General features: G+C 37.6%; 1 protein-coding gene across 6 annotated transcripts in view; it reads left to right on the top strand.

The window, feature by feature from the left end:
* The window catches only part of DYNC2LI1 (dynein cytoplasmic 2 light intermediate chain 1), a 39,987-nt gene extending 27,288 nt beyond the window's left edge, over nucleotides 1–12,699 (top strand). For 3 of the 6 annotated variants that reach the window (XM_050752955.1, XM_050752960.1, XM_050752954.1), the window contains 6 exons: nucleotides 641–717; nucleotides 1,600–1,670; nucleotides 4,617–4,714; nucleotides 5,122–5,214; nucleotides 10,911–11,054; nucleotides 12,601–12,699. In XM_050752955.1, coding sequence (XP_050608912.1) covers nucleotides 641–717; nucleotides 1,600–1,670; nucleotides 4,617–4,714; nucleotides 5,122–5,214; nucleotides 10,911–11,039 — 468 coding nt within the window. In that variant the 3' untranslated portion in view covers nucleotides 11,040–11,054; nucleotides 12,601–12,699. Of the gene's footprint in view, nucleotides 1–640; nucleotides 718–1,599; nucleotides 1,671–4,616; nucleotides 4,715–5,121; nucleotides 5,215–10,235; nucleotides 10,534–10,905; nucleotides 11,055–12,600 lie in introns of those variants that run through there. The other 3 variants (XM_050752959.1, XM_050752957.1, XM_050752958.1) reach the window with 2 other exon arrangements.
* Nucleotides 12,700–12,788: the final 89 nt, after the last annotated feature.

The raw sequence follows: 12,788 nt of genomic DNA, 5'->3' as shown, positions 1-12,788 counted from the left end.
AGCTTAATGATTAATAGTACCCAACCCTTTTCATTCTCTGAAATGTTCTGGTTATGGTTTCCCTAGTTATATGCCAGCATTGAAAATATTCAGTAGCTTAGGCACCAAAAGCAATTTAAAAAGAAGTTTAAAAATTACTTTAGTGAGTATCAGCATCATTAGACCAGTCTGCAGTCCCACAGTGACTGTTTGGAAGGCAGCAATACACCCTTGGATGTGAAAGCTACTTTTGAGGTATACCTCTCATTTTCTAACCAACCCAACTGCATTTTGGAAAATTTTCTTTTAGACCATAATGAGTATGTTTACACACATACAGCCCATAAACATACATTCATATATACATTTTAAAGAAATTATTTGACAGTGATTATGATCCATTTGTGTGAGTAGCTGAAATGATTAGTACATAAACACAAGTCCTTTCCACATCATGTACTCATTAAGTTTGAAGAACAAGTTAAAGTTACCAAGATTTCTTTATTCAGGTTTTGTTTTGTCTACTCAAACAAAAGTATTTGTTGGGCAACTAAATAGTGATTCTCTTTGCAATCTGTATTTGTTCAAAGCCATATTTATTTTACCTGTTTCTGTGATTGGAAAATAGAGCATATAATTTGTTCTCCTGATTTGTTTAAAGTTTACCAGTAAATCAGAAGCTCTATTACTAAAAATACGTGGAGTTATCAACCAGTTGGCATTTGGCATTGACAAAAGGTACTGCTAAGATATTTTTTATATCATTTATTGAGTGATTGATTTAGCCAATGTTGTCTCATCTGATTATTGTTCTACTCAGTCTGTTGTGTCTTGACCAGGAAAGTGACCTCGATGGCTAGTCTTAAAGGGATAATTTCTTTTTTTTTTTTTTTTTTTTTTTTTTTTGAGACAGAGTCTCGCTGTGTCACCCAGGCTGCAGTGCAGTGGCGCGATCTCGGCTTACTGCAAGCTCCGCCTCCTGGGTTTACGCCATTCTCCTGCCTCAGCCTCCGAGTAGCTGGGACTACAGGCGCACCCCCCAAGTGCTGGGATTACAGGCTTGAGCCACCGCGCCCGGCCAGGGATAATTTCTTTTTAAAATTATTTTTATTATTATTTATTTTGTCATGACTCAACATAAAGGGGATAATTTCATATTATTTCCTGCGTCTTATATTCTTTAAATATTTCTCAAATTTTGCAACCAAAATGTTATATAACATTTAGTTTGAGGCTGAAATAAAATAATGATAATATTATACTTGCTCCCTGATTGATTTTACTTCCTTTCCCACACTTTGGTAGCTTCCCTCTATTATTACTTTCTTTTATTGATTTGAAATGGAATTGAAAATTTTGGTATGTATCTTCTTAGCCTTGCTACTTCTCTTAGTTTCAATTTAAGGTAATAGGGTCTGTCACTTTTTTCCTATAAAATGTTTATTTATGCGATATTTTAATTTTTGAAATCACTTAAATTGATAGTCATTCATTTGGGGCAATGCTCTCGGTAGTGGCTAAATGTGAAACTAGTCCATAATATTGCTCTCATGTTTATGGGAGAGCGTGGCAGCAAATTTAATGGCTAAACTAATTTAGAATCTTTTTTTCTCTACGTAGCAAATCAATATGTGTGGATCAGAATAAACCACTGTTTATCACAGCAGGATTGGATTCTTTCAGTCAAATAGGTTAGTGAACTTATTAAGGTTGTTCAATCTTTTTTTAATTGCTTATTGATTTTATCCTACTCCATGTTCACTTTGTCTCCAACATACTCCTATTTCTGGTTTCATTATCATTGCTGTTATTTCCTATGTGTTTGTTTATATGCCCAGTATTAATGTAACATGCATCACATTGACATGTTTGTGATGGAAGGGATGTCACCACATAAGAGACTGATTTCTCATTTCTGATCTCTATTCCACTGAAAAACAAATTGCATGTATTTTCTTTCCCCCACTGATTTCCAGGTACTTTTAAATTTTAGCTCCTTGGATTTAAGGAAGCTAGGAGCATAGAGTAGTGAGGAAATTCAAAGCTACATATTACGGGCAATTAGCAAGTATATGAGAGATTGAAAAGTAAGTCAAAAAGAGCACGTTTGTAACAATTAGGTATGATTTGATTTTTTGTTATGAAATAGCATGCCTCATCTAATGGAATGTATTTCGTAAACTCATAGACTCTACAGGCTTCTGAATCAAAAGGAAGTTTAAGAGTTTATATCTCAAGCCCCTTACCTTCCCACAGAAACTGTTTTCATTGTGAAGCTCTTTGAACCTCGCACTTCTTTATCCTCTGCAGGTGGCATAGTTTGCTTTTAACACTCTAATGAGCAGTAGGGGTTTTGTTTTGTTTTGTTTTGTTTTGTTTTGTTTGTATTCCCCATCCTCTATTAGTCTTACAAGCTAAAGGTGACTTGACTTCAAATATAGAAATCTTTGTAATGAGATTATAGATTAATTGGAATGAAAGGAATGGAGGTGATTTTGCTTAATGAATGGTCATGGAGTCTGATGTTTATGATTATCATTAATGCCAACTTAATTCCAGTAGCAGTGAGAATCACTATTGTACTGATAGATAATGCTGATGGAATTCTTTTGCCTCTGAATAGTTGGAGGCCAGAAGAGAGTTCATAATTACTGAATTTTGAAATCATGGAGCTTAGATCTCATCAGAATTAAAAACTTTTGCTCTGTGAAAGCCCATGTGAAGAAGATGAATAGACATGCCACAGTCTGGGAGAAAAGAATTTCAAACCACATACATGACAGAGGACTAGTGTTTAGAATACATGAACTCAACGGAAAAATAAACAATCCATTTAGAAAGTGGGCAAAAGACATAAGCAGACATTTCATTTCAGAGAGGACATAAAAATAGCAAAGCAGCACATAAAAAAGTGTTTAATATCGTTAGTCGTTAGGGAAATGCAAATTGAAACCACAATGAAATATCAGTATACACTTAACAGAATACCTTAAATAAAAAACAGTGACACCACCAAATACTGGCAAAGAGTCAGAGAAACCAGATCTCTCATACATTGCTGGTGGGAGTGTAAAATGGTACAGCCACTCTAGAAAACAGTCTAACAGTTTCTTATGAAACTAAACCTGCAACTACCATATGACCTAAAAATTGTGCTGTTGGGCGTTTATCCAGGATAAATGAAAACTTAAATTTCACACAAAAAATCTCTAGGCATATGTTCACAGCAGCTTTATGTGTAGTAGTCAAAACCTAGAAACAGCCCAGAAGTTGTTCAGCAGGTGAATGACTAAACAAACCGTGGTACATCTGTACCAGAGAAAACTGCTCAGCCACACAAAGGAACAAATGACTGATACACATAGCCTGGGTGAATCTCCAGGGAATCATGCTGAGTGAAAAGCAGCCAATTATAAAAGATTACATACAGTGTGATTCTATTTATAAAAAATTTTGAAATGAAAAACATTTTAGAAATGGAGACAGATTAGTGGTGGTCAGAGGGTAGGGATAGGACTATGGATGGGGAGACGAGGGGAGGGCTCAGGAAGGAGGAGGTTATGTCTATAAAAGGGCAACACAGGATCCTTGTGCTAGTGGAATTAAGTTGGCATCTTGACTGTGGTAGCAAATACATGAACCTATGCAGGTGATAAAATTGTATAGAACTTAATATACGCACAGACACACAAAGGAATACAGGTAAAACTTGGCAAAGCTGAATAACATCAGTGGAGCGTATCAATGCTTTTCCCACCAAAGTGGCAAGGATGTCCTGGAAGATCACCAGCAAAACAGTTTTGGTGAACAATAGATGTTGGAAATAGAAAGAATGGGAAATATCCAGTTACAAATTGTAAATGGCAGCAAAGTTTTAAATTTTTCAAATTAAATTATACAAGTAATACATAAAGATATCTCCTTGTAAAAAGGTAAAAGAGTATATACAAGGAGCAAATCTGTGTTCTTTCCAATTTCCTGTGCCTTTACACACGTGTATATAGTGTAGAAAAAACTATTTGCTTTAAACATAATTATATGTTCAGTCTATATCATTTTGGAATTTCCCTTTTTTATTAAATATACCTTATTATTCAATACCTTTTTATTCAATATACCAATATACCTTAGTAGTTTTTCCATGTTAATGCTACATATGGATCTATTTCTTATTTTAACTGTTGGATAGTGTTACAGAGCATGGGTGTGCATAGTAATTAATGCACTATTCACCACTGATGAATATTTTGGTTGTAGGTCAATTTATTCAGTGATAACAAATGATGCTGCAGTGTGAAATCCTTAATACAGTACCAGTTTGCAGGTGTTTCTAGGGCAAACACTACCAAGAACTGGAATTACTGGTTAATAGGATGTAGATACAGGTATAGATACAGGGTGTGGAGAATGAGAGTTACAGTTTACCAATTACTCTTTGGCTCCTCTTCTTTCAGTATTAGAATCTGTCCCAGTGACCTTGCTGTGCTGGGTAGGGCAAATTTTAATGGTGACTATATTAAGGAGAGGGAAAATGAGTGATCTGAGATGTATACCTTTGTTAGAGTCATTTCTTTTATTGGCAGAATTTGTAATATTTTAATCAATGCAGTCATTTGAAGTAAAACTTGCTATTTTAGGATCTCCTCCTGTTCCTGAAAATGACATTGGAAAGCTTCATGCCCACTCACCAATGGAGTTGTGGAAAAAAGTGTATGAAAAGCTCTTTCCACCAAAGGTACATATTTCTAATTTTTTAAAAGCAAGATTTTTAGCACCATCTAACAGCTATAGGAAATGTGCCAAAGGGCCTATTATGATAACTTTGTTTTTATCTCTTCTGCTCAAAAATCAATTAAACATTGCTGAAAATGTAAATAGGCACTGTGGTGATTAAAAAAAAAGTCAGACATGGTTCCTGCTCCACTTTCAAAGATAGTTATCTGGTTGTTAGAGAAGGGAGAGACAACTGAAAGGGGACCTGGTGGAATTGGAAGCGGGCCTCAGTGGTGATGAAAAAAGCTTGAAAGATCATAGAGAGCCTTTGTGGTAGGCTGAGGAATGGGAGCTTGGTTTATTAGGCAGATGGTAGCCATTGAATTTTGGGTTATGGGCATGAAGTGATTTGGAGATTTGTAATTTCAGAGTATTAACACACTGAAAAATATCAAGGACCCTGCAAGAGATCCTCAGTATGCTGAAAGTGAAGTCGATGAGATGAGAATTCAGAAGGATCAGGTATTATCTTAAACATTTACTTAATTTCATCTGAAGGTTTTTCTTGTTGTTGTGGTTGTTGTTTTGAGATGGAGTCTCACTCTGTTGCCCAGCATGGAGTGCAGTGGCGCAATCTTGGCTCACTGCAAGCTCCACCTGCCGGCTTCATGCCATTCTCCTGCCTCAGTCTCCCGAGTAGCTGGGACTACAGGCGCCCACCAGCATGCCTGGCTAATTTTTTTTTTTTTTTGTATTTTTAGTAGAGACGGGGTTTCACCATGTTAGCCAGGATGGTCTCAATCTCTTGACCTCGTGATCCGCCTGCCTTGGCCTCCCAAAGTGCTGGGGTTACAAGCGTGAGCCACTGCACCCGGCCTTATCTGAAGTTTTATCACAAAACCTGGAGTGCCTTGGGAATTCCTTACATTTTTCTCAATGTATTTACTTAGTGTATCTTTTTTACTGTTAAAATTATTTAAGTAGTACATCTATTTAAATAACACACTAATAGTATACTGTAGAAAAAAATAAAAATTTGATATGAATAAAGAAAAATTTTTAAATCACCTGTCATGCCACCACCCGGACGTGACTTGATGTTCACATAAAGCTTTTTGATGTTCTAGTTCACAGTATATTAAAGATGAGTAGTGGTTCTTACCTTGCTGCTGGAGGGACATTCATAAAGCTTTTTGATGTTCTAGTTCACAGTATATTAAAGGTGAGTAGTGGTTCTTACCTTGCTGCTGGAGGGACATTTTCTTAATACTCTTTGGTTTGTGGAATCACATAAAAAGTTTTGTTTTTGATTAGGAAATTCAGACATATCTATACTTTCCTTGTACCAGAAAACGTATCTCGCCCAGTTAAGGACTGAAAGCACAGTCTGAAAGCACACAGACATACCTGACAGAACCCAGGATCTCTCAGGAAAATGCTTAAAAGTGAACACTACCATCCTGTGTATCCCTAGATAGCCCCATTTGAACACACAAATCTGATGTAAGAATGTTAAGAGTTGGTAAACTCACCATGACCCAAATACTTAGAGTTTTCTTTTCTTTTTTTTTTTTGAGACGAGTCTCACACTGTCACCCAGGCTGAAGTGCAGTGGCGTGACCTCGGCTCACTGCAACCTCTGCCTCCCAGGCTCAAGCAATTCTCTGCTTCAGCCTCCTGAGTGGCTGGGATTACAGGCACCCGCCACCATGCCCAGCTAATTTTTTTGGTTTTTTTTTTGTAGAGACGGGGTTTCACCATCTTGACCAGGCTGGTCTTGAACTCCTGACCTCGTGATCCACCCACCTTGGCCTCCCAAAGTGCTGGGATTACAGGCGTGAACCACCACGCCCAGCCTAGATTTTTCTAAAAACAAACAAGCAAACTTAAGTTTTAGTTTGATTTGATAAAATGAGACATTGTACAGAATCTGTCCTTATATGAGTAAACTTATGTATGGTAAGCACTAGATTGAAAGCCCTGGCAGCTTCTCAGGCGGCAGCCACATTTTTTCGAGGGTAACCTGAAAGCAGCTATCAGCTGGGACCAGGAGCCAGGGCATTTTTCTCAGCATTCACCTGCAGGGGGCCCTTGGAGAAGTAAGCAAAACATTTTATGTAAACGGTCCAGAAGACTTTTGAAAAATATGCCATGAATATTTAGAGGTTTTGTAGCTGTAGCAAAGTGAGAGGCATGTTGTAGAAACAGTAAAATGACCTCATGTAACCCTTATTATGTTTCCAGCTTGGATGTAAGGATTAGTTGGAAGTCATCCCTGATTAATATTTATCTAGGGGTCAGTGATTAACTGTTGTTGTTGATAAGAATATCTGTTTATATTGCATAATGATCACTTTGATTAAGTTCATATACATCAGTATTATTAAAGGATTAGGGTATTTGTGAGCATCATGAATTTTCACATTCAAATCTGCCTTCTCTAAATGACTTAAAACCGTAAGAATTCTGTGTGGAAAAGGAAAGCAGCCCCACAGTACCCATATCACCCTTCATTCATCTCTTGTGTCTCACTGCCAGCAGATCACCAATTCCTATCATCTCTTGGTTCAAGATGTTTTTTAACCCACCTGAAAAGTTATGCTATCCTAAGTTTGCCTCTAAACCACTTTTATTCGTGTGGTTTTAGATGAATTGCATTGATTCCAGATTGCACACATAGGACCTTAGCATAACTTTATGCTTTAGCTTTAAAGATACCCTAATGATTATCATTGTTGTTGCTGTTATTTCATTGATAATCTGAATCTAAATTTTGACATTCTACTATACGGCATTTTTAATTTGAATATTATTTCATACTCTTTCATGCGTAGTTGTGAGACCTTAAGTTGTTTCCAGTTGTGTGCTGTGAGGTCAATCCTCAAGGATCTGAGGATTGGTAGGAAGACCCCTTTTATCTTTCCTGCAGACTTAGGGTCTTTTGTGATTAGCCCTCTTTAATTAAAGTTCTGTCTTTGCCAGACTTCACATGGGCACCAGAAAATAGTAGTATTTTCTACTTTTTAAAAGCCCTCTAGCTTTAAAGCAGTCCCGATTTTAAGGGATTGTCAATGTGGAAAGAACTTGCTGAGCCCTTCTACCTCTTTTGTGTTTTTTTCTTTTTCTTTGATACTGCGTCTTGCTCTGGCATCCAGGCTGGAGTGCAATCGTGAGATCATGGCTCACTGCAGCCTTGAACTCCAGGGCTCAAGCGATCCTCCCGTCTCAGCCTCTCAAGTAGCTGGGACTACGGGCACACATCACCATGTCCGGGTAATTTTTTCCTTTTTTGTTGCCCAGGCTGGTCTTGAACTCCTCTCCTAAAGCAGTCCTCCTGAGTTGGCCTCCCAAAGTGCTGAGATCACAGGCATGAGCCACTGTACCCAGCTTCTTTTCTGTATTTTTGTTAAGGCAAAAAAAAAAAAAAAAAAAAAGTTACAGTTAACATTTATTTTTAAGGTCTTCTTGGCCAACCACAGATATCTTTTGAAAATTTTTCTTACTTGCTATCCCTTTAAAACATCAGTGTATTATTTTGAGGCCATATCATTGTCATATTGAAGATCTAGTGGACTTGGTGGGTTCTGTCTCACATTGGTTATTCCTTTTCCTCCCTCTGGCGTGGCCTGTGTGATAGCCCTAGTTTTCTCACAGTCTGCTGTCTGCAAAAGGGAGATACTACTAGCAAAGAATCTCAAAACAACGTTTTCACCTTTGTCCTTGGTAAAAATAATTTCACTTCCAGTTAAAGACAAAGTTTGCAGTAAACAATTTGTTTATTCTTTATGAGTTAATCTTTAAAACCACAGTGGTAGATAACTGGTGAACTGAATTAACTTTATTAGGAAAAAATAAAACAAGCTGTAAAGAGTACATATGATTATTGCCATGCAAATTCTTCTGAGAATCCAGTGAGGAAGTTAAAAAAAAAACAAGGAAAAATTCTTCCAAAGTCTGTATACCATTTTGAAACATTTAACGTTCAAATTTTAGTAACTTAGAGTATAGGTATGAAAGGGACGATCTGCAATTTTTCTGAAAATTAGAATGGGTTTTCTTTTCATAGCAACTGTGAACTTCAGTTATGTTAGCCAAAGGGCAGTGATTGCCTTATCTTGCAGAGTAACCACATTTTATTTATTTGAAGTGGTGATAACCTTTGTACAGTTATTTAGACATTGAACAACATGTAGGAGGCCAAGAGGCATCCCCTTAGATGGCCCCTTTTACATGTCAGTTGCCTTGTGCAGGATAGCCACCTCCACTAAAATTTATTTATGAATTGTAAAGGTAACATATACTCATTGTGAAAAAATTCAAAAGATATAGATAGATGTATATAAAATAGAAAATGGAAGTATCCTGCCCTCTCCCTAGCTGTGTGCTTTTTTCATGTGGCACATACTATTTTTTCATGTGGCCACTTTTGTTTTTGCTGGCTGCCTTGGAAGCCACCTGTGAATGAACGCTAATTATTTCATCAGTCCTTACTGGGGGACATCAAAGTTGTTTCCAGTTGTGCTCAGATAGAGCAGTGAGCATCCTTGTGCATTGCTCTATTGTTATGTATGATCGATTTCTAAAAGTAAAATCACTGGGACAAAGGATACACACACACACAAACATACACACACACACACACATTTTTTTGTGGAATTACATAAAGAGTTTTGTTTTTGATTAGGACATTCAGACATACCTGTACTTTCCTTGTACCAGAAAATGTATCTCACCCAGTTAAGGGCTGAAAGCACACAGACATACCTGACAGAACCCAGGATCTCTCAGGAAAATGCTTAAAAGTGGACACTACCATCCCGCGTATCCCTAGATAGCCCCATTTGAACACGCAAGTCTCACTCTGTCACCCAGGCTGGAGTGCAGTGGCGCAATCACAGTTTACTGCAGCCTTGACCTCCCAGGTTCAAGCAATCCTCCCACCTCAGACTTCCAAGTAGCTGGGACCACCGCACACACCACCATGCCTGGATAATTAGTTTTCTCAGTTTTTGTAGAGACACGGTCCCCCTATGTTGCCCAGGCTGGTCTGAAATTCCTGGGCTCAAGCAATTCTCCTGCCCCAGCCTCCCAAAGTGCTGGGATTATAGGCATGAGCCACCGCACCCAGCCTGGGTATATGTTTTTAAAATATTTTTCTAATTTCAACCAAGTTTTTGATAAGAACTGAACAGCAAACAATTAAAAATAAGAGTACTTTTGAATACTTGAAGGATGACAAATGTCTAGTTCATTAGTTGAAAGATGATTCATATGTGTTATGTAGTTTATGTACATAATTTTGTCTGAAAGTTTAATAAATTCATCTCTGAGTGCCGCTTAGCAGCACAGAAACTCTGAAGACTGTATTTCTAGAAAATAAGTCCTAAGCATAATCATTTACAAAACAATTGTCAAGAAATCTTTACAATGATAATGCTACTAAGGATACATTGTTATATCTAAAAAATGAGAAAGCAGTTTTAACGTGCCTCCTTGAATTCTTAAGTTGATTTTTCTTAAAGTAATACATATTTTTGTTTTAGGAACTGGAACAGTACAAAAGAAGTTCTTCCAAGTCTTGGAAACAAATCGAGCTTGATTCTTGAACCTAATTCAATTGTTGTATATTTATTTCTTCTTTTCTAAATACAAATAAGATTATATTATGAATTAACTATTGTGGCAATATGTGAAGAAAGTTAAACTGTATAATTTGTGAAAGAACAAGCTGGATTTCTTGGACTAGTGCTCTCCCTGTATATTTTGAAGCTTTTTAAAAGGAAAAAATATTGTAGAACCATGTGTAATTTTTTTTTAAATAAAAGAATCTTCTACTCCCTACCTCTAACATGTTTAAGTGGTATATACTCAATGCAGCATGTATAAGTTTCTGCTTATATGTTTTTAGGAATATAAAAGTAAGAGTATTTGGTTACAGTTTTAAATGCAAGGTTAAGTGCCCATGTTAGACACATTCTTTCTAAGAGGCGTTCTCAGCTGTAGCTGGGAGGAAACCGGAATTGGGTTCACAGATGTCAAAACTTTACTCTGAACAGTGAGGCGCAAGAAGCACCTGAAATAGGAGATGCACATCCCTGGGTCCCCACACCTAGATAGTCACCATCCGTGGTCTGGAATGGGGTGTTTTTAATCAGCACCCATTTCACCCCTCTGTGAGACTGACACATTTATTTTAAATACCACTTTTTGAAGAACAGGCACATTTAACGAGATATCCTATCAAGAAGCAGGACAAAACATCACGTGTTGGGGATAACCAGGATTATTTCCAAGGTGGGATAGCCTTTAAGAAGCCGTTCCCATCTGTAGATTGGTGTACCTGCTAGCCAAGTTCATTTTGAGTAAGTATAATTGCTGTGATTAAAAATGATTTATCCTGTGTTCTTCCATATCCACACGTAAAATATGTTGACTCCCAGCTTCAGATAAACACATTTACTACCCCAAGGGAGTGGTGTCTGAGCAGATAGCAAGCCATCTGCTTATTGCAACGAACCAGGACTTCATAAATTAGTTGCAGTATGTACGGTTCTCACACCCTTGAGAACAGAGTTTTCAGCATGTTTCCAAGGAACCTCAGTCTTAAGCACAGGTTTCTTGCTGAGTGCTATGGAAAAAGAGATCCCTTTAAATTTACAGTGAACATTATGATCTCAGAAACATCACTGACTTGGTGGGAAGAAACAGCCTGTTCCACAAGAGTAATAGGAATTGCTGTTATATACTTTGATTTTCTTACACATCACTGTCCATTTTTGACTTGACACACAAACTGTCACATGTTGAAAGCCATTGTGTTTTTCTAAGGTGCTATCACTAACATTTAATAGCTTGAAGTCACGTGTGATGTCAGTTTTCCAAATGTTTCTGAGCTAGAATGAAATTCATCTGCATATGAATAGTAGAAAATGTTTCCACTTATGCTGTACACCCATATCTTTAGTAAGTTGAAATCAGTGATTTCAAAAGAGGTTCCTGTGGGACTCTCTTTGAACTACTGTAATAGATTATCATCTCCAGAATTGTCTATAACTGATGTGACATATATAATCTGTAAGACATTGTGTAACTATTACACCATAATCATCCATGTCAAAGACCTTTTATAAAAATTGACAATACTAGTCTGATAATTTACCAATGCCTCCACATCCTTAAATACTGTTCTGAGAAACAGAATTTTACTGTGGTTTCGTTAATGAAATGATCTTTCCTACTTCAGTGTGAGACATTTCAAATGCTATAATTTATCTTTCTTCACAAGTTAGGTCACAGTCAGTGAACAAGTTCATGCGCTCTCTACCATATTCTCACCCAAAGTTACCATAGTAACACTGAGACAGTTTCATTTCGGGTTCTTACATGGAATTGCTTGAAGATCAATCAGAAACAGAATCAGATCAGTCATTTTAATAGAGAACCCAATTTTTTTTTTTTTTTTTTTTTTTTTTTGAGACAGTCTTACTCTGTCACCAGGCTGGAGAGCAGTGGCACAATCTCAGCTCACTGCAACCTCCACCTCCCAGGTTCAAGCGATTCTCCTGCCTCAGCCTCCCAAGTAGCTCCTGCCACCACGCCCAGCCAATTTTTGTATTTTTAGTAGAGACAGGGTCTCGTCACGCTGGCAAGGATGGGCTCGATCTCTTGACCTCAAGATCCACTTGCCTCGGCCTCCCAAAGTGCTGGGATTACAGGCATGAGCCACCGCGCCTGGCCAGAACCCATTTTTAGTAACCTATTTATATTATTTTATCCTTGAAAATATGTAATACAGGTGTCTGTATTTATACATATCAGCACCCTTTACAGTTCAAGAATGTGAAATTTCTAGGGTGTACCCTGTTCTTTGTAAATAATATGTCAGCACTTTTTTTCTTTCTTTTTTAGAGACAGAGTCTCCCTCTCTCTGTTGCCCAGGCTGGAGTGCAGTGGTTCCATCGTAGCTCACTGCAGCCCCTACCTCCTGGGTTCAAGCGATCCTCCCACATCAGCCTCCTGAGCAGCTGGGATTACAGAGGTGAGACACCATGTCTAGCTATGTCAGCATTTTTTCTATATGGACTTTAACAGCTGAT

Source organism: Macaca thibetana, chromosome 13 (assembly GCF_024542745.1).
Source record: "Macaca thibetana thibetana isolate TM-01 chromosome 13, ASM2454274v1, whole genome shotgun sequence".
Taxonomy (NCBI): domain Eukaryota; kingdom Metazoa; phylum Chordata; class Mammalia; order Primates; family Cercopithecidae; genus Macaca; species Macaca thibetana.
The sequence above is the reverse complement of the archived record's forward strand: the minus strand, read 5'-3'. Positions and strand labels throughout refer to the sequence as shown.